The sequence below is a fragment of the Pantherophis guttatus genome, chromosome 8 (assembly GCF_059756535.1).
Source record: "Pantherophis guttatus breed Tessera chromosome 8, ASM5975653v1, whole genome shotgun sequence".
NCBI lineage: Eukaryota > Metazoa > Chordata > Lepidosauria > Squamata > Colubridae > Pantherophis > Pantherophis guttatus.
In genome coordinates, this window is record NC_142070.1 from 59,842,641 (window position 1) to 59,868,333 (window position 25,693).

The 25,693-nt window shown below is 41.0% G+C and overlaps 1 protein-coding gene across 1 annotated transcript in view; it reads left to right on the forward strand.

The window, feature by feature from the left end:
* Positions 1-25,693, forward strand: part of LOC148112672 (uncharacterized) — a 130,168-nt gene that overhangs the window by 95,607 nt on the left and 8,868 nt on the right. The window contains exons 5-6 of the mRNA XM_087875400.1: positions 9,520-9,903; positions 13,364-13,556. Of these exons, the coding sequence (XP_087731526.1) occupies positions 9,520-9,903; positions 13,364-13,556 (577 nt within the window). The remainder of the gene's footprint in view (positions 1-9,519; positions 9,904-13,363; positions 13,557-25,693) is intronic.

The window sequence follows — 25,693 nt, forward strand, 5'->3', positions numbered from 1 at the left end:
CAACAAAAGCATGGCACTTTGGATTTGTGGAAACCTTGCATCTGATAAAACGCTAATTTTGGTGGCCATCCCTGAAAAAAGACATTGAGGCATGTGTGGCTAGTTGCTTGGTATGTGCAGCAGCAAAACAATGCCCAGGGAAAGCGCCAGGACTCCTACAGCCTGTGGCAAAACCCCAAGCTCCTTGGAAGGAAATCTCTATGGATTTTATTATCAAACTCCCTGAAAGTTCAAGGAACACTGTTATTTGGGTCATGACAGAACTGTTTTCCAAATAGGCACTGTCATGGCCCCATTGGGGTCTAGGTCCAAGGAGGAGGAGGCAATGGAGCTGGGGCCAATGAAGGGGGAACGTGCAATCCCTATGGCCCATGAAGAACAACTTGGGGATGAGGACAAGGCAGTCCTGGGTCCCTCGGGCTTCAGAAGAATAGGCAGGGAGGAAGAGAGGGTGCAGGCTGACTGAAAAGTGTGGGAGGAGATGGAAAGGACAGGCAGTGGAGCAGAGGATGGGTGGAGCTCTGGAGACAAGCAAATGCTTCCCCCACCGATACCTGATTATTTATTTATTTATTTATTTATTTATTTATTTATTTATTTATTTATTTATTTATTTATTTATTGGTTCGATTTATATGTCGCTCTTCTCCGGAGACTCAAGGCGGCTTACATGCATTAAGCAATAGCCTTCATACTTTTGTATATACCTGTTAGTAGGGCTTTCAGCCCCCACCCAAAAGCGGTGTTCTTTTTATACAAAGTCAGCTTATTGCCCCCACAATCCGGATCCTCATTTTACCTACCTCAGAAGGATGGAAGGATGAGTCAACCTTGAGCCTGGTGAGATTTGAACTTGCAATAATTGCAGGTAGCTGGCAGCTAAGTGCTACTTAACAGCACTTTAGTCTGCTGTGCCACCAAGGCTCCTTTATGGAGAATGGAGAGGAAGCAGAGTCAGCACAGGGAGACCCAACTACTTGGGAGTGGGGTGCCCTGCCCCTCCTCCCAAGGATCACTTGGAGATTAGCATTTAAAGAGATGCCGTGTGGAGGGCTTTTTGTTGGGAACAAGTGTTGTATTTTGCAGCAACATGCTCCACGGCTCTGAGAAGAACTTTGCTCCAGAATTCTTGCTGGTGTGGACTGAGATTTGATCCTTTGCTTTGACATTTGTCATGAACTTTGCCAAATTTGAGAGCCTGTCTTTCCTCCGGAATGGGGCTGCTCCTATGGACTTTCACTGCCAGGAAGTTGCATGAAGCGTGTGTGGGTGCATGTGTTCAAGTCTTGCTCTTGGACTGTAAGGGTAACCTAGGAGCAGAGACCTTGGAGAATTGACCATGAATTTCTGGATAGTGGGGGATTGTGGGGGATGGTGATTGAATAACAATTATTAAGCTTCCACTTAGCATGTGTTGCTTGCACACCAACCCTGGGTCATAAGAGGCTCACTTCATATCCTCCTCAAAGATCCCTTCAGCCGTACCTTAGCATAGCTCTTTGTACAGCACATCTATAGCCTACATATGATGCCAGAGCACATAATCTCAGACCGGGAAGTTCAATTCACTCCACAGTTTTGGCAAGATTTTTTAAATTAGGCACCAAGCAAGGACTCACCAGTTCCTATCATTCACAAACTAATGGAGCTTGTGAGAGAACTAACAGGGTTCTAGAACAAGCCGCCATCAAGCCCCTCCCCTCCCACGGTGTGTGTGTGTGTAGAACGCGAGTGTCCTGAAGGCACCAAGCCATGCAAGTGCCTGTCCTGACTCCCCACTCGCATGCCTCCCAGGCCTCACCATGTCAATGTGGGTGAAGCTGGTGAGCACCAGGCATTCGTAGCCAATGCCGATGGCACCCACCACCAGCATCCATCGGAAGCCACTGCCTGGGCCAGCTCTCCCTGCAGGGTCCAGCTCCAGCCATCACCAGAGAGTGGGAAGCACACTCCCAGAGTGGCTACCACCCTGGCTGGGGTTTGGAAGTCACAGAGGCAGAATTTGAGGGAGAGGAAGGAAGACTTCTGCTGCTTCTTCTGCTTTCTTTGCATGCATCCAAAAGCAGAAGCAGCAGAAGTCTTTCTTTCTCTCCCCCAAACTCTGCCTCTGTGGCTTCCAAACCCCAGCCAGGGCAGAGGCTGCTCTGGGAGTGTGCTTCCTACTCTATGTTGACGGTCACCGGAAGCCTCCCCTTCCCCCCTGCTCCTCTCTGCACCGATTGCTCCGCAGTCCTCCCAGCCAAGCACTAACCAACCAGAGTGCCCACCGGTGAGACCAGGAAGCCTCCATCTCGGGGATCACCTGACTGGACAGTGATCAGGCCAGAGTCTTCCTGGGGAAGGGAGCCTCGTGGGACCCTTGCCCACCCTCCCTTCCTTCTGCCGGTCCAGTTTACTCTTTCCAGGCACCCGGCAGCAAGACACCGGGCAGCTGCGCTGAGGGCAGCCCTGATCGACACAGTTTGGCTTGCCCAGCCATGGCCAATGCTACTTGCCCACAGCTGGGCTTGGCTGCAGGGGGCCACTGGGCCTCCGCAGGTGATGGCAGCAGTGGCAGCAACACCTGCAGCACCTCAGCCATCCCCGCTGAGACCCACACCCAGCTGCGGGATGCACCAGGCTACCACAACTGCCCACCATGCACGGAGGCCTCTCTGCCACCAGTGGCCGCCCTGCCAAGGAAGCCGTGGGGTGGTGATGCTTGTGCTGTGGCTGCTGTGGCGGGTGCTTGGTAGCATGGGCTATGTGGATGCGGTGCTGGGCATGTGGATGAGAGTGGGCGGGCCGCCACGATGGAGCAGGATCAGGCACTTGAGGTCTACGGTCAGTGCCACGGGCGGCAAAAGGGGCAGGGGGCAAAGGAGTTCGCAGGGATGTGGATGCTTTGGGAGGGTTGGGGAGGGGGTGAGGGATCTGTGTGTGCATGTGTGTGTGTGAGAGGGGACTTATTTTTGGGGGATGGCATATATTTAGGCCCACCCCAAAAATCAGACATAGCCTTATTTTCGGGACATGTCCTATTTTCGGGGAAACATGGTAGTCATGTGACTGGGTGGGTGTGGCCAATTTAGCAGTCCATTTTGCCCTCCCCTGCCCACCTGCCGGCCCTCTCAATAGTCCAAGCTCAGGACCTAGGCAAAACAGAAGCTCAATTGCTCTGGAACCAGTAAACAGAGAAAAGGTTTATTTAGGGTGAAGCCTTGGCACTCAATGAGTTCTTTGGATTAAAGCTTCTGCCTCCCAGCATCTTTCAGTTGGTGAGGTCCATGCCCTCCTTTCACCTGGACCTGACTCCAGCCACTCAAGCACCATCTGGCAATCAACCAGCCTGCCTAAGTCAACAGACATCACAAAACCAAACCCAGTGGTCACATGGTTGCATGCTCCACCCATCCAGCCCACCAGAGATTGGCTCTGTGGGTCCCTGCCAAACCACTGCAGGCTGGACCAGGAAGCGCCTTTCTGCCCACTGCCAGTCAGCTGTTCGGAGGCCAGATCTTGGCCTCCCAGCATGCCACCAATCAGTTGTTCCAGGCGGCTGGAAATGCCGCCATTGCTTGCTGTTGCTGCTTGGGAATCGCTATTCAACTTGTCGCTGGTCAGTTGTTCAGTGGCCAATCTTGGCCTCCTGGCACACTGCCAATCAGCTGTTCTGGGCAGCTGGGAGTGCCACCATTATTTGCTGCCACTGCTCGCCACAGCTGCAGTCCACCCCCCCTCGGGTATGGCAAACCCCAGCTGGGATTTGACACCACTGCCCCCCCACCAGCCAGCCCCCCCACCAGCACAGAAGCATGTGATTGCACCACTGGTATCACACTTCTGCCAGCCAGCCCTTCCCCACCCATCCACTGGCCTGGGAGCACGTGACTGAGCTGCTGGCATCACTCCTCCACCATCCTGCCCTCTCCTGCTCACTTGCTGGCCTCACCTTTTGGCCTTAACTTTGCGGTCAGCTGCAGTGCAGTGAACAGAAGTGCACAGAAGTGTGGTTGAAATGAGCAGAAGTACAGTTATAAGATAAGGCCAACAGCTGGAAGAGGGGCAATGCGGGTGGTACAGCCTTGTGGTCAGTAAGGCACCTCCTCTGCAGGCCCCCGTCAGCCAGGAAAATCCCACCATGCGAGGAGTGGCTGGGAGGAGAAGGGCGAGGAGAGGTGTGAGGGGCAGGACTGAATCCCATCACTCTGCAGGCTGGATACAGTTTGAGGACCACTGCACTAGACGATTCTAGTGATACTTATAAAAGAATATGCCAACAAGATCCCCACATAAAAATTACAACATCAGAGACAAAATGGACCTTTCCACCAAATACTTGTAACCCAGGTAATCTTTGAAAAAGCTAGGGCCAAAATACATGGGACTTTCCTCATATCCAGGGTTATCAATCTAGTGACAGTCGAACTGAAGCTGCCAATGCGCCCCTCCCCCCTGAAGAATCCATCCTCTTTTTCCACTGCAGCCTCCTGAAACCTGCAACAACCTCACCATTGTGGGCATCAGTGACTCATCCTTCTCCCATTCTCACTGAAGGCAAACAACACTTTGAAGTAAAAGATATCCTTGATTCATACATCCATAAGGGCAAACTCCAATACTTAATTCTCTGGAAAAAAATTTCACCTTCTGAAATTGAATGGGTAGCTGCCCAACATGTGCGAGCCCCAAGGCTATTATGTAAATTCTGTTGTAAATACCCAGATAAATGTCACTGAAGAACCCTATTTATTAACCACTCTCTCTTTTTCTTTTTTCTCCATGTGTAGCCCTTTCCCCAAGGGGGGCAGAATGTAAGAACTGCCATCTCACATCTGTGCTTTGAATTCATTTGATGCCAGTGTACCATGAACTCTGGGAGAAGGGAAGCAGAGGAGGAAGCTCATCACACACCATACACTCTGGAATCCAGTGGTGGGATTCACATTTTTTTACTACTGGTTCTGTGGGCGTGGCTTGGTGGGCGTGGCTGGGTGGTCATGTGACTGGGTGGATGTGGCCAACTCAATGTCACTCACATCAAGGGGTGCCTCGCCTGGACCCTCCCCTCCCAGCCATTTCTTGTCACACCCAGCCTCAATGTATCTATTCTGTAAAAATGTTGTTCACCTTTTTTGACTTTATTATCTACTTACATACATATAGATGTACTTTCATAGACCACTGAAAAGAGGAAATGGTTCACATGCTTTGCCCAAGAGTGTGATAGGCAACAGGCTTTTAAGGGGCTGTCACAAAGAAGGGGGGGGGACAATGTATTTTACAAAGAAGCAAAAGGCAAAGCAAGAAGCAATGGATGGAAACTGAACAAAGAGAGAAGCAACCTAAACTAAGGAGAAACTTCCTGACAGTGAGAACAATTAACCAGTGAAACCGCTTGTCTCCAGAAGTTCTGGGCGCTTGATCACTGGAAGCTTTTAAGAAAAGACTGGGCAGCCATTTCTCTGAAATGGTATAGGGTTCCCCCCCACACACACACCCAGGTCCCTTCTAAGTGTTATTCTGACATCTTTCCCAGGCCCTCTACTCAGATTTTGGCATTCTGTTTTCCTGCCTAAACAAGGGGTCGGACTAGAAGACCTCCAAAGTCCCTTTCAACTCTGTTATTCTGTTATTCCTGAGCTAAATAGCTAAGACCCTCATTGGGACCCTATCTCTTTTGCTCCCTCTGGACTAATGGGTTAAAGAGCTGCCTCTAGACAGTCATTTTAATAAGATTTTTAGAAACCTGCAGTTGAAAATTCTTCATGTCTCCTTACACTGAAGACCCAATTTCATTTGGAATTTAATCCCAAACTGATTGCCCTTTTGGCATTTCTCTTGATACTTCTCCAAAATGCATCCCCAAGAAGCCACATCTCCTTCTCCCTCCCCCCCACTCTCTCTCTCACACACACTCAATTTAAACAAATTCCCTTGTCTTGGAGACTTTAGAATCATAGGCTAGAAGAAGATACCTTGGAGGTCTTCTAGTTCAATCTTCTGCTCAAGGCAGAAAACCTCATACATACTTGCAGGTTTGCAGAAATCCCAGTTTTGGCTGCAAGACCTGCAGGCAGCCTTCCCGGCCACACACTTCCTCTTCCCGCCACCCCACGTGAGGCAGGAGGCCGGAGAGAAAGCGCCTGGTCTGAGCACAAAGCCCTTCATGATGGAGGCCTTTCCGAGGAAGGTAGGGATGAGCAGGCAGGTTGGATGAGCAACAAGCAGGCAGGTGGGGGTGAGCGGTGACTGGGTGACCAGGCAGGTGGGGGTGGGGCCAGCCAGAGGTGGTATTTGTCAGTTCTCTGAACTCAAAATTTCTGCTACCAGTTCACTCGAACCGGTCCGAACCGGCTGAATACCACCTCTGCTGGACTCACAACTTCAAGGTCAGTCAGGTGGAAATGGCATGCAGCTGCATATCAGCCAGTTCACAGCTGAAAGGACAATTCCAAAACAATTCATTTAAGCTTAAGAGATTCTGGCTTTGCTCTATAGTATTCTGCTTGACCTTAGTAATCTATAGAGTGGGGTAATAATATAGTACAGTAATCTATAGAGTGGGGGAGGACTGAGAGGAAGTGCAGAGGACAAAGGTAGTGGCCTGAACGCCATCATATAACTAAAAATCCAAAACAGCAAAAATACATTCAGGGTAAGTGAGCTTGAGATTGTGATTTGATTGTTTTGTTTTGTTTTGTTTTGTTTTGTTTTGTTTTGTTTTGTTTTGTTTTGTTTTGTTTTGTTTTGTTTTGTTTTGTTTTGTTTTGTTTTGTTTTGTTTTGTTTTGTTTTACTTTATTTTATTCAGAATGACTGGCTTAGTTCAGTGCAATACTTGTTTTGCAGCTGTCTTTCGCAGTACTTTTTTCAAATTTGGATACTGTCCTATTTGTAAACAAATTACTAATCTATATTGACAGATTACCTATCTAGAGTCTCTAATCTGTGATCTCCAAGCAGAAATTAGGCGCACAATTCAGTCATTCTATTCTATTGAGCTTCTGCACTATCAGCCCCCTCTACCACAGTGATCCTGCAGAAGAAGGGCAGTATGGACAACCATGGGATCCAGCAGGGTGAGAGCTGTGAATCATAAACACAAAGCTTTTTCTGTGTCCCAGCAATACAGAACATTTCTGTCCCCAGCAATCTAAAATTAATTGGGTTATCAGTAATCCAATGTAACATAGATGTTTGTGCAGGTAAGATTATCAATCTTGCTGTCAAGCAAAATCAAGCATTTAATAGTGAGTGCCATACCATATGGACTAATCAAACAGGTTGCAAGAAAGTAGAAGAAGTCAGGCACAACCCAGGTTATGTACACAGTAAACAAGGGTCAGTCAAAATGGATTCAAATATCTATTCATTGCACAGAGTATGAGGATGCACAGAGTATGAGAAATAAACAAGGTAAATTAGAAATTCAAGTAAATGAGGGCAGATATAATATTGTTGCCATTACGGAAACTTGGTGGGATGAAACCCACAAATGGAACATACAGCTAGAGGGATTTAAATTATTTAAAAGAAACAGACCAAATAAAAGAGGAAGTGGAGTTGCACTATATATAAGAAATAACTAAATCTCTACAGAAATAGAGCACAACAATGATGAAAACTGTCTTGAATGCATTTGGGTCAATACAAAAGGGGGTGGGGAATGACATTGCCATAGGTGTATACTATAGGGCACCCAACAAAACAGAGGAAATAGATGAACTTTTTGCTAGTCAGTTAACTAAGGGTTAATTAAGGCAGAATATGAGCAAATAGCCCGATCCTGAAAAGATGAAGTGAAGAAAGGTAAGGTATAGAATAGAATAGAATAGAATAGAATAGAATAGAATAGAATAGAATAGAATAGAATAGAATAGAATAGAATAGAATAGAATAGAATAGAATAGAATAGAATAGAATTTTTTATTGGCCAAGTGTGATTGGACACACAAGGAATTTGTCTTGGTGCATATGGTCTCAGTGTACATAAAAGAAAAGATACGTTCATCAAGAATAATAAGGTACAACACTTAATGATAATCATAGGGTACAAATAAGCAATCAGGAAACAATCAATATCAATATAAATGGTAAAGATACAAGCAACAAAGTTACAGTCATACAGTCATAAGTGGAAGGAGATGGGTGATGGGAACGATGAGAAGATTAATAGTAGTGCAGACTTAGTGAATAGTTTGACAGTGTTGAGGGAATTATTTGTTTAGCAGAGTGATGGTGTTCGGGAAAAAACTGTTCTTGTGTCTAGTTGTTCTGGTGTGCAGTGCTCTATAATGTCGTTTTGAGGGTAGGAGTTGAAACAGTTTATGTCCAGGTTGTGAGGGGTCTGTAAATATTTTTACAGCCCTCTTTTTGACTCTTGCAGCATACAGGTCCTCAGTGGAAGGCAGGTTGGTAGCAATTGTTTTTTGAACAAATTGTTTTTTGAACAAAGGCTTGCAACAAAAGTAAAAAAATAACCAAAAAGCTTCTTCCAACATGTTAAAAACAAAACAAAAAAAGTCAAGGAATAATTGGTCCATTGCTGGGAGAATGTGGCAAGAAGGTGACAAGCAACAGGGAGAAAGCTTAACTCATTTTTTGCATCTGTCTTTACACAAAGGAAAAAACAGCCCAACCTATCAAAAACAGCAGCACAAAAAACAGATTAGGAACACAAGTTAAAATAGGGAAGAAAATGGACGAGTTCAAATCACTAGGAACAGATGGACTACACCCCAAGGTTCTGCAGGAACTGGCAGATGTGATCTCAGAACCACTGGACTATATCTTTCAAAGATCCTGGAGCACCGGGGAACTGCCAGAAGACTGGAAAAGAGCTGATGTAGTTCCCATCTTCAAAAAAGGAAAAAAAATAGATCCAGGAAACTACAGACCTATCAGCCTGACCTCAATTCCAGGGAAGATTCTGGAAAATATAATCAAGCAACGAATCAGTGAACACCTAGAAGCAAACAAAGTAATAACCAAAAGCCAACATGGGTTTGTCAAAAACAGATCATGCCAGACTAATCTTATTGCATTCTTTGACAAAGTGACAAAATTAGTGGACCAGAGGAATGCTGTCAATATAATTTACTTGGACTTCAGTAAGGCATTTGATAAAGTAGACCATAACCTACTACTAGATAAAGTAGAAAAATGTGCGTTAGACAGCATCTCCACCAGATGGATTCGTAACTGGCTGACTAACTGGGGGATCCAAGAAAGTGCTGCCGAAGGCTGCCTCGGTGAAATGCTCTCTAATGGTTTCTTTATTTTTAATCATTCTCTGTGACTCACTACGGATTTTTTACTCACGAGACCATCTGCTAAAAATAAAGCAACATTTCTTTAAGGAGCAGCTTTCTGTGATCTGTTCCCCCCTCCCCTTTACAAATGCGGAGGAGATTCTAACAGAGGAAGAAGCAATTTTCCCGGAGCCATGGATTACCAAAAAAACCAAACGGAAGAAGCAAAGAAAGAGAGGAAAAAGGGCGGGGATTTTAAACAGATTAAGGAATAGGAGAAATAAAACTCCTCTGCCTTCAATTTTCCTAACCAACGTGCCTTCACTTGCTAATAAGATGGATGAAATACTCCTTTTAAACAGATACAATTCTGACTTTTACAATTCAGCAGCCCTATGCTTCTCTGAAACCTGGTTAAATGAATCAATTGAATATAGCAGCCTGGATATCCCAGGGTTTCAGATTCAACGATCAGACAGAATTGCAGAAACATCTGGTAAAAAGAAGGGAGGAGGCTTATGCTTATATATCAACAACAACTGGTCTCAGGTTATAACTATAATATATAAATTCTGTGCCGAAAACCTAGAGACATTAATTATCAATGGCAAACCATACTATTTGCCTGGTGAATTTTCCTCATTTCTTCTAATTGCCCACCACAAATCTGTGTAAACAAGGCACGGGTGAAATGCTCCCAGTTCAGACCGGCTCGGGCGAGTAGGTAGTGATGGCAGCGGGCAGTTCGGAGAACCGGTAGCAAAAATCCCTGCCCCCGCCCCCCATGCCCAGCTGAGCCGCGTGATTATCAGAGCCTTTTTTCCCTTTTAAATGGCTCTGACGAGCCAAGCTCTGACAATCCCAGCTCTGATGATCCCAGCTCTGACGACCCCAGCTGAGTTACCTGCTAATCAGGCAACTCAGCTTGGATTGTCAGACCCATTTAAAAGAAAAAAAGTTTCTCTCCCCCTCTCCAGCTTGCTTACCTTAGCTGCTGGTTGCAACGGCCTGCCTTGCTTTGCTTGCTGTAATACCTGCAATCCATTGCATCAGAAAGCAACTGAATCTCCCTGCCTGCAATCAAGATCATCGGTGAGCAGCTCTATCTGCAACATTAAGACTTGTGGACTTCAACTCCCAGCAAAGCTGGCTGCGGAATTCTGGGAGTTGAAGTCCACAAGTCTTAAAGTTGCCAAGGTTGGAGACCCCTGTTCTATTGGGTAAGTTTTTTTCCCCTTTGGGAGCTTTAAAAAAAATAATTAATTGAGGTTTTTTTTAGTTGTTCTTTTTTTAGACCTAGCCATTTAAAGTTTAGGAAGTTTTAAATTTAGCTGCTTTTATATAAAAATAAAAATAAAATAAAATAAAATAATATTTGTGCAGCTTTCTGAGATTTAGTGTGTTTCTGTAGTGTTTCACTCTAACTACACAAACACACAAAATCTCACAAAGCTGTATGTGGAATTTTGTGTGTGTAAAGTGTGAAAGTTGGTTTTTTGGGCTTTTTGTGGCTGTGTGAGGTTCCTGCTTGTTGCGGGGCAGCCACAGCTGCTTTTACATTGTGGGTGAGCCAGTTGTATTGTGTTGTGTTTTGTAGGTTAAGGGCAAAGAAGTGACATTGACTTGGCCACGCCCACCCAGTCACCTTACCACCAAGCCCCGCCCACTAATTAAGCCATGCCCACAGAACCAGTAGCAAAAAAAATTAGATTTCACCCCTGAAACAAGGCATTATGAACTCTAGCTGACCAAATTATGGAGGTTATGGAGGTTATTGAAGCCAAATACCCTGATTCACTGGCCATTATTTTGGGAGATCTAAACAAGGCAAACTTAAGGAAAGAGCTACCAAAATACTTTCAGCATGTCACTTGTCCCACTAGAGGCAAGAATACTTTAGACCATTGCTACACAACACTAAAAGATGCTTATCGGTCCTTACCATGATCAGCTGTGGGACACTCTGATCATTACATGATTCACCTTGTACCTGCTTACAGGCAAAGACTTAAAACCACAAAACCAACAATTAAATCAGTGAAGACCTGGATGGAAGAGGCAAAGTTAAAGCTACAGGCCTGCCTTGACTGCACTGATTGGAATGTTTTTGAAAGTACCTCTGCAGACTTAGGTGAACTCACAGAGACTGTAACATCATATGTCAGCTTCTGTGAAGACCTATGTGTACCCACCAGGAACTTGTGAATATAGAGTAACAATAAACCTTGGTTCACAGCTAAACTTAAGCAGCTATGTCATTCCAAAGATGAAGCCTACAAAAAAGGTGATAAAATACTGTACAATCAGGCCAGAAATGTATTAACAAGGGAGATCAGAGCAGCAAAAAGAAACTACTCTGAAAAGCTAAGGAATCAGTTCTCAACAAATGAACCAGCAAACATGTGGAAAACCCTTAAAAATATCACCCGCTATGGCAAATCTCCTTCCCAGGCTGAAGGAAATCAGCAACTGGCAGATAACCTAAACATGTTTTACTGCAGGTTTGAAAGGAAACTACAGCCACCTACCTCCACAACCCTCATCTCAGACACATCAACAACATCCAAGCCTCCTACAACTGACCCCATCCCATTGGGTTCACAACCCCTATTCCAACCCCCAGGTGTTGGATAACCATTTGTCTGAAGTAGTGTAGTGTTTCCTGTCTATGCACGGGGTTGGACTAGAAGACCCCCAAGGCAGTGGTGAAATCCTCTGTGGTTTGCCACCGGTTCGCTGCCCGCACGTGCGTGGTCCATGCAAAATGCATGCTGTGTGCACACGCATGTGCAATGCATGCCAGGAAACCCTATACCATTTCAGACAAATGGTTATCCAATCTCTTCTTAAAAACTTCCAGTACTGGAGCATTTACAACTTCTGCAGACAAGTTGTTCCACTGATTAATTGTTCTAACTGTCAGGAACTTTCTACTTAGTTCTAAATTGCTTCTCTCCTTGATTAGTTTCCACCCATTGCTTCTTGTCCTGCCCTCAGGTGCTTTGACGAATAGCTTGAATCCCTCTTCTTTGTGGCAGCCCCTGAGATATTGGAATACTGCCATCATGTCACCGCTAGTCCTTCTTTTCATTAAACTAGACATACCTAGTTCCTGCAACAGTTCTTCATATGTTTTAGCCTCCAGACCCCTAATCATCTTTGTTGCTCTTCTCTGCACTCTTTCTAGAGTCTCAATATCTTTTTTACATCGTGGCAACCAAAACTGGATGCAGTATTCCAAGTGTGGCCTTACCAAGGCATTATAAAGTGGTATTAACACTTCACATGATCTTGATTCTATCCCTCTGTTTATGCGGCCTAGAACTGTGTTGGCTTTTTTGGCAGCTGCAGCACACTGCTGGCTCATATTTAAATGGTTGTCCACTAGGACTCCAAGATCCCTCTCACAGTTATTACTCTTGAGCAAGGTACCACATATGCTGTACCTGTGCATTTTGCTTTTTCTTGCCTAAATGTAGAACCTTACTTTTTTCACCATTGAATTTCATTTTGTTAGTTAGTGCCCAATGTTCAAGTCTGTCAAGATCCTTCTGTATTTTAGGCCTATTTCTGGAGTTTTGGCTATTCCTACTAGCTTGGTGTCATCTGCAAATTTGATGAGTTCCCCATCTATCCCCTCATCCAAATCATCGATGAAGTTGTTGAAGAGTACTGGGCCTAAAACAGAGCCTTGGGGCTTTGGGGCAGAGTCACTGCATACTTCCCTCCATGTAGATGCAGTTCCATTGAGGACTACATGTTAAGTGTGGTTGGTCATCCAGTTACAAATTTATCTGATGGTGATGCTGTCTAACCAGTGATCGGATTCAGCAGGTTTGCACCGATTCAGCTAAACTGGTAGCTAACTGCTTGAGCAGTTCGGAGAACCGGCTGAAAATAAAGTGGAAGAGAGGGGTTTTTTTTCTTCTCTCTCCCTTCAGTTAATAGCTCTGGGCAGACAGAACCACTTAACAGGCTACTTTGTTGTGATAACAAAAACTGCAGGAATGGGACTTCCAGTTGGCGCCACCGCGATTCAGGTAGGGAATTAGTGGGGCTCCTTGGAGCCCTGCAAAAACCCCATCTGTCAAGCTGCCGCCGGCAGGTCTGTGGACCTACCCTGTCCTGTAGGGACAGGGGGCTAGAGAGGTACCCCTCGGATGGCCAAGAGGAACGGGCAGGTTCCTCGGGGCCGGAGGCTTGCCCTCTGCACCGGCGGCGGTGGATGCAGCAGCCATGGCGGTTGCCCCGAGACCGCAGCAACCGGAACAAAAGGATGTGCAGGAGGAGAAGTGGAGAGCGGAGCAGGGAGTTTGAAAGCTGGGTAAGTGGACTTCTGCCCAGGCGAGAACTGCCTGTAAATCCTTGATTACAAAAAGTGTGCCCCAGCTTTAACAGTGGCTGAGAACTATTGGGGCAAGAAATGCTGGAAGGAAAAGACCTGTTGATGGATTGTGTTAATTACTGATTTCTTGGAAATGACTTCACTATAGATTTGGGTTTTTTTTCTTTTTTTGTGGCTAAATGAGAATGAATTATGTTTGAGAGAGAGGAAGGAGAAGAGGAAATAAATATGCTTTTAAAAGCAAAGACAAAAGACAAACGGGAATGGACAAAATGGTTGCCAGCTGAGAAGGGAAAGTGTAAATTCCAGACTGCTTGTTACTTGAAAGAGAAACTTTTTGCTTGTTACTTAAAGTGGATTATTTTGAGAAAAAACTCAGGAGGCTTGACTTTGGATATATAATCTGTTTATTGGAGGATTTATTGAAGATCAGAAAGAAGAAACTAAATGGAATGATGAAAACTGAACTAATAAGTGTGGCAACAAGAGAAAAAGGGCGCGGCAATAAAAGAAGGACATGATGATACCATATATGGAATAGCTAATCCAGAACTAATTTTATAGAATTTATAACTTTGATGACATTGAAATGGAAAAGAAACATACTTAGACAGATTGGAGAAAGAAAAAAAATGGAATATATTATGTAACAAGATAACAAAATACTACAGTTTAATTTAAATGGATGTAATGGTGTCTGGATGTTCAAAGTTTGAATAATGTTAGGAGATACTTTCCCTCTTCTCTTTGTTCTCTCTTTGTTTCCTTTTCAGTTTTTTTATTTTCTCTTTTGTCTTTTTTCCCCTCTCTACTTTTTCTAGCTCTTTTTTCAATCTCTTTTGTCATATTTCTATTCTCTTTCCTTTCTTTATTTTTGTTCTTTTTCCTTTTTTATTCTAACTATTATAAATATTGTTATTATTCTCTCTCTCTCTCTTTACTATTATTTTTATTGAAATGGATTTTATAAACATACAAACAATTTGATTAGAAAATAAGAGTACAAATGATTGAAAAACATGATTTTTGGATGTTCTAATGCCTTTTTAAATTTTGAATTCTTAATAAGCTCTATTTACAGACCTAATAATTTAGAAGAAAATGTTTTTCAAGGTGCTGGATATTAAAAAGAACTATTTACAGACTTAATAATTATAGAAAATTGATTTTAAAGTGACTTAAAATGTTGTTACTTATAGAAAATAAGAAATAAGCATGGAATGAGAGAAAGCCTATGAGAGAATAGGAGCTAAGATATTTGTTGATATACATTCTTATTTTAAATTAGTAAAAGATATGGAGGAGAATGAATCAAAAAATAAATATGGGTAATACATTGTGAATTAATTTAAAGTTAAAAAACTGAATAAGAGATGTAGGAATGGAGGAAAACATAAAGCTGGACAATAACTAAAACAAAATGCCATGTACCAGCTAAACAAATGAAGGTAGGAGTGGAGGAAAGCATCATACTGGAGAACAGTTAAAGCAAAACTGGGAACCAGTTAAAATTAAAAAGAAGAGTTAGGAGTGGAGGAAAGCACGTGCTGGAAAACAGTTAAAGTAAAGCTGTGAACCAGCCAATGAATAGAGTTAGGAGTGGAGGAAAGCATACGCTGGGTAACAGTTAAAGCAAAACTGTGAACTAGCCAAAAAATAAAAAGTTAGCGAAGGAGGAAAATATATCTGGAGATCAACTGAAATAAAGTTGTGAACCAGTCAAAAATAGGGGTTGGAGCGGAGGAAAGCATTGCTGGAAAGCAATTATTTGAGTTGTGAACCAGTTTCATAATAGATCTAGGAGGAGTGAAGGAGATAATGTCAGACTTCCGGTTGGCAAGCTGCAGCAACATGGTGCCGAATGAGTGATCGTTACTCCTCAGCACCATTTGTCACCGTGTTTTGGGGATCCTTTCGGGGGCGCGGGACCTGGAGAGCCCCCGGACAACAGAGAGAGTCGGGTGAGCGAGAAAGTGAAGCGCAAATGCTTCTCGCAAGACCGGGCAGCTCTGTCAAACCAACGTGTGTGAGTCAGCCTTTCAATGGCTGACCTGAAGCTGTAGCAGCCGGCAACCAGACAGGAGCTAGGAGAATCGGAGGCTGCAGTGTTGAAATTGAAACGTGTCTTTCCTACTTAAACCAAATTGGATATCTGAAGAAGGGCTCAGAGAGGAAAAGAGTGGTGACTGCAACCAAAGAAGCAGATTTAAAGACTACGGAGCTCGACAAGCCGGCACAGTGAATGAAAAATTGACGACGTGAGACCAACTGCACAAAAAAGTGGTTTGGTGGGTACAGCAAGTAAGAAGAATAAAGAACCCAGGAAAAACTCTCTTTTTTGTTGCCTATAGCATTAAACCAGCGGAGGGTGAGGCAAGTGGGAGATTTGACCCTACCCGACTGTAGCGAAGAACAGGAAGCGCAGCCATTATAGAGATCTGACAGAGCAACAGCTAAAAAGACTAGCACAGAGACAATCTAGCAGTGAGAACTACCATAGAGCATTGACTTTGATTAATGAATTTCGGGAAAAAGAAAGGCTTGGAGAAGTTTGGAGGCCGAGTAATAAAGAACATTACACTTTCTAAGAAGAAAAAAAAAGGAAACCAAGGGGTTTGATATTTGCTTTTCCCCCGATATTCTTTTCTTTAGTATTCTGACTTTTTATATATTAATATTAATTCTAATAAGTACTGTAAATTTTTATATTCATCAATTCTTGATCTTTTTCCATATATAATATATATTTTTGTACATTCTATCAGATCTATATTTAACTATATTTAACTATTTCATTATTTAATTATATTTACTCGCACTTATAGTACCTATTTATATTAACTTACCTTATCTATAGCTATATAATATTTTGTATTTGAAATCAATTTTAAGAATCAAGTAAGACATAGGAAATTAAGGAATAGATTACAATTGTATTTTTTAGGAAGTACAGTGATTTAAGATATTTTTTGTGTTTAGAGGACTTGAATTAATCTTTCATAAGTATAACCAATTTTTATTAACTAATCAATTACCAGCTGTTAAATTAATTAAGTATAAACCAATTAACCAACTATAACCAATTAATTACTATTACCAATATTGTAATTTAAGTGTTATCTGTCTAAGATATTGATTGGAAGTAACACAGATTATTAGACTGATATTGATGGATCAGTAGACCTTTCCCGTATCTGAAAACTAGGAAAGATATTAATACTTTAAAACAACAGATAATACCAGATAAAAGAGGTGGCAACCAGTGAATGATAATCTGGAGAAACATTGAGAGAATAATTAGAGATCAAAAAATAATTCTGAAAGAAATGACAAGCATGTCATCAACGATTTTGAAAACTGGAAAAAAGACACCCTCTAATCCCACTATAACTATGACCTCCCCAGCTATGCAGAAATCAACGGAAGGGCTACCCAAAATGGAAAAATCCATAACAACACCATAATTGCAAACCGTGCAATCATCATTGACGTTAATACAAGAAACCATGATGGCTATGCAGGAGAAAATGTTAAATAACCACTGAACTAAAAACAGATATTCACGCACTGGACCAGAAGTTGAACGAGATTCAAGTCTCAATATTTAATAATGAACAAAGGATCCAGAAGGCGGAACAAGGAATTGAACAAAATGAGAAGAAACTAGACATGGTGGATCAGACGTTGACGTTGACAGGGATTTAGAGGATTTGTTAATCCAATTAGAAATGGACAGGGCATCATTCTATCTACGTTTCCAAAATGTTATAGAAGACAAAGAGGAAGACTTGGGAGAAAAGATGGCAGAACTGATTGCGGAAGTACTCCAACAGGGCAAGCAAGAAATCATCAGAGAGTTGGACGATGTCTACAGGGTACAAACAAATTACGCAAGGAGAAACAGGCTCGCTAGGGAAGTCCACATGAGGTTTGCGAGAAAAAAAGTGAAAGATATCTTGTATAATATGGCGAGAGAGGGACAAATAACATATAGAAGAAAAGAGGTGATAATATTAAAACAGGTGCCAAGAAGAGTGAGGGAGGTGAGAAAGGACTATAGATTTTTAGCCATGCAACTGAATAAAAGGAATATATTGTTTAGATGGCTCCTGCCAGAAGGGATGCTAATCACCTGGCAGGGGAGAAAAATAAAAATAGACAGTCTGAGCTCAGCACAAGATTTCTTCGACCAGCTAAGAGGTGCGGAAGAGGAACAAAGCAGTAAAGAGGAAATCGAGGCAACAAACCTAGAAGAAGAAACCTCACACAAATGAAATACCAAGGAAGGAACCGCAGAGGAGAAGAAGATAGAAGAAGAAAAAGCCAAAGGGGAAAAAAACAAGACCAGTAAGAGCCATAAGAACAAACAGGAACTAGGAACCGGACAAGGAAATCAGGAATGAATTATCTAAAACTAATATCAATAAATGTTAACGGATTAAATGACTATAAAAAGAGGAAGTTAATACTCACAAAGCTAGTAAAACAAAATGTAGACATAATTTGCCTACAGGGGGTTCACATAAAAAAGGACGAGGGTAAATGCCTAGAATACACAAAATATGGCAAAACATTCACTTCACTAGCAGAGAAAAAAAAAGGGAGGTAGTAATTTATGTAAAAAAAGGAATTGAAGCAGAATTAAAATATAATGACACAAAGGCAGAACTCTCATGATTGCGGTTATGAGAGGTAATTCCAAAATGTTATTAGTGGGCATCTATGCTCCAAATAAAAAACAGGGAGAATACTTCAAAAAAACTCCACCAGCAATTAGGAAAAATGGCATATAACGAAATTTGCATAATAGGCTATTTTAATGGCATTGTAGATTCGGATAAAGACCATAAAAGCAATAAAACTAACAAAAATAAAAGGGCAAATTTACCAAGAGCCTTTTTTGATCTAGCAGATGAACTAAATTTAATTGACGTATGGCGAACTCTACATCCAAACGATAGACAGTATACATTTTATTCCAACCCGCAAAAGTCATGGTAAAGAATAGACATGGCATGGGTCACCAGAAAGTTGGGATTAGAAATAAGGACGGCAGATATTAGCCCAAATACTTGGGCAGACCACAACCCCCTCGAAATAAATTGGAAGAGCACAAAGAGAAAGAAACAACAGAGATGGAGGTTTAACATGAAATTATTGAGTGATAAAGAATGTATAGAAAAACTGAAAGAAGAAGTAAAGTCCTTTTTCAAAGAAAACGAGAACCAAGGAACATCACGAGTAATAGTATGGGACGCAATGAAGGCCTATTTAAGAGGGGTTGTGATATTTTACAGTGCATTTAAAAATAAAGAAAAAAGGAAATCCCTGGAAGATCTTTTAAACCACTTTGGAGAAGCGGAAAGGAAGCTTCAAGAAAACCCTGGAGACGAAGTAGCAAAACAAAATTGGCTGATGTGGAGGCATAAATTGAATATCTTAGATCAAGAGGAGTTAGCACAAAAAATAAAAAGAACTAAACAATATTACTTTGAGAATGCCAACAAGTCAGGAAGGTGGCTGGCTTATAAATTAAAAAAGGAAAACGAAAAAGGGCAAATTCATGTATTAGAAGATGCCAAGGGTAACCTTTTAAATAAAGAAGAAGACAAATTAGAAAGAGCAAGGGAATATTATGAAGCCCTTTACAAAGAAGAGGAGGTCCCAGAAGAAAAAGTAGAGCAATATTTGGCAAATCCTGAGCTTCCACAAATAACGGAGGAAGAGAGGGAAATGCTTAATGGAAAGATAACAATGGAAGACTTAAAACAGCCCTCTCCAAAATCAAAAACAATAAATCGCCAGGCCCGTATGGATTCCCAGGGGAAATATATAAAAATTGGAAGAAACATTACAAGCAAAATTAGTGGAAATTTTCAATGAGGCCCTGATGGGTGCAAAAATCCCAGACACGTGGAGGGAAGCGCATGTCACACTTTTACCAAACGAAGGTGCCAACCTAAAACAAATTCAAAACTACAGGCCAATTTCCCTTCTAAACACTGATTATAAATTATTCATGAGCATAATGGTGGAAAGAATCAAAAAAATACTAAATGCCTGGATACACAAAGATCAAAACGGATTCCTCCCAGGGAGGCAAATTAGGGACAATTTGAGAATTGTGTTGAACACTCTAGAATATTACGAAGAGCACCCGGAAAAGCAGATGGCCCTAATTTTTGGGGATGCCCAAAAGGCATTCGATAATCTGAATTGGAATTTTATGACCAAGGAAATTAAAATAATGGGATTCGGAACAAATTTTGAAAAAATGATAGAAACTATCTATGATAACCAAAGGGCGAGCATTTTAGTAAATGGTGACAGGACAAGAACATTCCAGATTAGGAAGGGGGTAAGGCAAGGATGCCCCCTATCACCGCTATTATTCATTTTGGCCCTAGAAGTCCTACTATGAAAAATTAGAAATAATGAAGAAATTAAAGGCCTAAAGATTAGGAAAGAAGTTTACAAAACGCAAGCATTTGTGGACGATGTGGCCCTAATATTAGAAGACCCATTAGAATCCGGACAAAAAATATTAGAGGAACTGGGCAAATATGGAGAGGTGGCAGGCTTCAAATTGAATAAAACTAAAACCAAAATATTAACCAAGAATGTAACCGAGGAACAGAAGAAAGAGATAGAAGAAACATTGGGATTACAGGTTGTCAAAAAAATAAAATACCTAGGAATCTGGATAACTATAAGGTGCTCATCCCTAAAGGAAGATAACTATACCCCTTTAATTAAAAAAGGAAAACAACTATTTGAGTTGTGAACCAGTTTCATAATAGATCTAGGAGGAGTGAAGGAGATAATGTTGGTGTGTGGTTAAAATTATATTGTGAACCAGCCTAAATAAGTAAGGTTAGAAGTGGAGAAAAGCATCGCTGGAAAGCAGCTGATTAAGTTGTGAACCAGCCAAAAAATAAACCTAGAAGGAAGTGGAAGAGATAATACGGGAGAATAGTTAAGCCAAACTGTGAACCAGTTAAACAAATAGAGATAGAAGTGGTGGAAAATACCACTGGGAAATAGCTACTTAAATTATGAATCAGCTAAATTCAGACTTATTAGTATTAGAGAACAAGCCTGAAGTAAACGAAATAAAGTATTTTGGGAGTAACAAATTATACATGGAAATGTTGATTGATTTTGAAATGACTTTAAGAGAGGAGAAAAATATTCTTTGTCAAGATCATGGATACTAGCTGCCATTTAAGAGAAGTAGAATATAGATTTGATGTAATGGATTTTAGGAATGAGGAATATATATGAAGTATTGGTTGTTAAAATGACAAAGATTTGGAATGGTGTTTGTTTGGAAATAATTGTTTAGAATTTTGGGTGATATAGTAAATGATAAATGTTTAGAATAAGATTTTTTCTTTTCTTTTTCTTTCTTTTTTTAAAAGATGTAAATGGAAAAATTTGGAACAAAATTGGTTGAGGGAATGTGAGTAATTGTATCTATTTTATACCGAATCAAATCCTTGCTCTAAAAAGATGTATTTTATGTTGTATGTTTTAAAAAAATAAAAAAAAATAAATTAAAAAAAAAAAACCCTGCAGGAATGCAGCCAGCACATGCTGAAACTGACAGGATTAGGGCAGGGAAACACCCAGGAAACCCATCAATTACTCGTCTAGGGATAGGATTAACCTCTTTCCTTCAGGAAGGACAAGATTACAAACATTTTCATTATAAAGGGTATTAAGTAACAATTCTGTGATCAGCTGGAGTTCCCCAAGACTTTTTATAGCTGCTGCAGTGTTGGCTATTTCTTGTTTCTTCCTAGGGGGAAAGGATACAGGAGAGGACAATGATGGAGCTTGATCATACAGGCCCTGAATTTAATGCATGTGCAGTCCAACTATCTGTATTGCTTCTGCTGTGAAGCACCCAATTTAGAACATAGAGAACATAGAATAATAGAGTTGGAAGGGACCTCAGAGATCTTCTAGTCCAACTCCCTGCTCGAGCAGGAGACCCTATATCATTTCAGACAAATAGTTGTCCAATCTCTTGTTGGTTGAAATCTCCTTGGTTCATTCCCTAGCTGGGATGCAGTCACTAGCGCTGAGAAGAAATTGACACTGAAGCAAGCTGCCAGAAAGCTGAATCCTTTAATTCAGGAAGACAAAAGGATGTAGTGACTCAGCTCAAGCATTCCTGACTAGCTAGCAAATTGGGATTGTAAACCTGTGCCTTTTTATATTTAATTTTCCTTTGAAGCTCCTGCAATTTGATGGGTTTTGATGTACCTTCAACTGAGATGATTTGCTCTGTTTTAATTAGTTAATCCTGGTTCTGGGTCTTTTGTTTTTTCTATCCTAAAGGGCTTAATCCTGTCAGGATTAAGCCTAATCCCATTTATCTTTATGGCCCTACTCAAGTGTTTCCTAGGCTGCTCTTGTGGTCAGGCTTTGTTATTTTTTGTAACAACCATTAATGGCTTTTGGCAGGATGCCCAGGCTTTCAATTAGCCTGAGCAGCTGCTCTTAGTTTTCCTCTCAAACTGGTGCTTTTGCTTTAGGGTTTTGACTTTTTCTTTTTTTAAGGGGAATGGCTGTTTTAAGTTATCTGCACTGGCAGAAACTGGCACTGTCCTTTTGGGGTGTAGTTCCCTCACTTTTTTGAAAGCCTTTAGTGATGGAGCACCCACAACTGCTGAAGGCAAGCTATTCCATTAGTTGATTGGTCTCACCCTTAGGAAATTTCTCCTTAGTCTTAGGTTGCTTCTCTCTTTGGTTAGTTTCCATCCATTGTTTCTTGTTATGCCTTTTGGTGCTTTGGAAAATAGATTGACCACCTCATTTTTGTAGGAGCACCTCAAATATTGGAACAGTGCTATTTTATTGTGAGTTGGGGGCAGGGGTGAAATACTCCTGGTTCGGACCAGATCACCTGATCCAGTAGCGATGGAAGTGGGTGGTTCGGAGAACCGGTAGCAAAAATCCCTGCCCCCACCATGCCCAGCTGCATGCCCACGCAGTCATCAGAGGCCTTTTAAAAAAAATTTAAAAGCATTTTTTCTACAACCTCTTTGGCGGAAAAATGCTTTTAAAAGTAAAAAAAAAGCCTCTGATGATTGCGCGGCTCAGCTGGGATCATCAGAGGCTTTTAAAAGCATTTTTTCTACAATCTCTTAGTTGTAGAAAAAATGCTTTTAAAAGGCTCTGATGATCCAAGCTGAGTTGCCTGATCGGCAGAGGCTTTTTTTCTTTTAAAAGCCTCTGACGATCCCAGCTGAGTTGCCTGATTGGCAGGGGCTTTTAAAAGAAAAAAGGTTTGCTGCTGGTCGCCGCCAGATGTTCCCTCGGGATCGTCAGCTTCCATTGCCTGTTTAGAGCCGCCTTCACAACGGAAAGGCGGCTCAAAAAAACTCCGTTTCCATGAGGAAACGGAGATAGAGCCGGCTGGGGTGGGTAGAACTCTCTGCATAGTCCCAAAAGTTTTTTTTTTTACTTTTGGGACGGAGCGGATGAGATTCCCCATATCCCCAGCCGCCGCTCCGGGCTTTGGGAGACCTCTGCTACATGCAGAGCCAAGCGACAAGAGCAAGCCTGCAAATTTAACAGAACAATTAAAGAAAATGTGAGCTGGACCTGTGATACTGAATCGCAAGTATTTTACTTATTTTTTAAAAATTATTTAAGAGAAAAAAAGGAAAGGAAAAAACTTTTAAAATGGCATCTGCCATGGCTTGAGAAGAGGCTGAAAGGGAAAGTCCTTCCGTTTTCTATGATTACAATGTAGCGGAATAAATACCATTGGCTACAATTGTAGACAAAACTTCGCTCCTGTGTTTTTTTTCTCTCCTTTTTCTCTTGGAGATTTGATACTGCTCTTGGTTGGAAAGAAGTCTTTTTTCTTTTCTTTTTTTTAACAAAGCTTGCCTGGGCGGAAACATGGCATTGAGACTTATAAAGTCAGACAAACAAGTAGTGTGGGGGGGATTCCCCCACTAACAACTTAAAGGAACAAGTTTTAAGTCTCCAGTCTCAGAAACCTGATTTTAACATAATAGAATTTCTTCTAGAGGAGATTGAAAGAAGGGATGAGATTGTGAATCAGCATCTTGAAAAATTTAAGCAGGAAATTAAAGAACTGGTGAAATCTAAATTTGATTTTTTGGAGCGAAAAATTTTAAAAATGGTTAATGGCTTCTCAGAATTTATGATACAGTTGGATACAAATACTAAGTTATTAGAGTCTAAAATGGAAGAAACTCAAGATAATTTGGACAATAGAATTCAAAAAATTGAAAATGATTTGATAAATACTCAAGATAATAGTTTAGAAGAAAAACCTAAAATGGAGGTTGATCAAAAGACTGGCAATGTAGAAAATCTGCAACAGAGGATTGAAAGAGAGGTTTTAATGGTACAATATAATTTCACTGAATATGCGATAAGACTGAGAGATTTGCAGGAAAATAACAGAGATGATTTAAGGAAAATATCTTCTGAAATTCTAGCTGGGATTTTAAAGGTTCAACCTGAGGAAGTGTTTTCTAGGATTGACAGAGTTTACAGAATAAACTCCTGGATTGCAAAGCAAAGGCAATTGCCTAGAGATGTGGTGATTTATTTTACAGATAAAGAAATTAGGAATAACATTGTGCAAAATTCCTTCAATTCTAATTTGCAATTGTATGGAAGAAAGATTTGGATTTACAAAGAACTCCCACCCAAGATATTAACGGAAAGGAAGAAATTTGGTTTTCTGGTGACTGAGTTAAAAAAAAGAAATAACCCATTTAGGTGGGACGCCCCAGTTGGTATTATACTGAGATATCAAGGAGAAAGATACCAGCTAAATACTGTTGAAAGAGTGGAAGAATTTTATCAAAACATTTTGAAAATGAACTTAACATCTTTAAGCATAATACAGGATAAGCAGAAGGAGTTGGAAATAAAGGGAAAATATCGAACTACAGAGATTGCACTAGATAAATTGCCTTTGGATCTTTTGGATACCCCAGCTGGACTATCTACAAATTTGAGAGAAGTGGCATCTGACTCTAACGTGATGACTTATCAAGTCAAAGACAAGTATGGAAACCAATTAGATGATATACAAGGGGCAAAAAAGAAACAGGAGATACAAAAACAAAACCAACAAGATCAACTTAAAAAGCAGAATTAAAACCGATTAGTTGATACACAACCTGTAGAAAGGAAACCAGGATGGAAATCAAACCCACAAAAAGAAAAGAAAAAAGGAAATAGGTCGCACAAAAATAGAAATTTCTAAATCAGCAACAGTGAAGCCAGTGACTTTAAAAAATGAATGAATATGTGAAAAGATAGCTGAGGCGAAGTATTGGTCAATATTATCCTGAGGACAGTGACAGACCTCTGCATTGCCGTAATTCTGGGATGTGAAAAGAGCCTTAAACTGTTGGATTTGAATCATCTACTTTGGATTATTTTTTTTTTGTACTGATAAATATATTATAACTATCTTGAGTTACAAGGCAAGAGAGTTACGTTGGGGCATGCAGAAGATCTGGCTGTTACCCACTAGGATGATGGGAATCAAAAATCCTGATGAAAGCCACAATTACAACTATATGGAATATAATTATAATGTCACTCGGGTGGTTGTTTTTATTTTTATATACATATGAGGATATCTACTACTGATGGGGGCAGATATGATTGAAGATTTTGAACAAACTGTTGCATCAGGAAGCTATGTTACCCTATTATGGATGATGGTTTTAATAATCTAGTGGAAAGACTTCAAAGAAGATATTATATGGACTATAAATTTAAAGTCATTGTCTTTTCTTTTCTATTTAGATATAATGGAATATATACGTATATATATATATATATTTAAGCAGAGTGGGCAGTGAATCAAAGATATTAAGAATTGTTGTGCACGGCAATTTTGCAGGAAAGTGGGTGAATAAGCTAATTTACAGACTGATTAGTTTAAGAAAAGGGATGTTTAAGTGATATATTCAGAGGAGTGGAGGAAATGGATAGAGTTGAATAAATGTTAAATTAGATTTTATGGGGAAGGCCGCTTTGAAATGTTATATTAATATATATAAAAGATTAAATGTTAAAGTAGGATTTATTGTATAGTTTTAAAG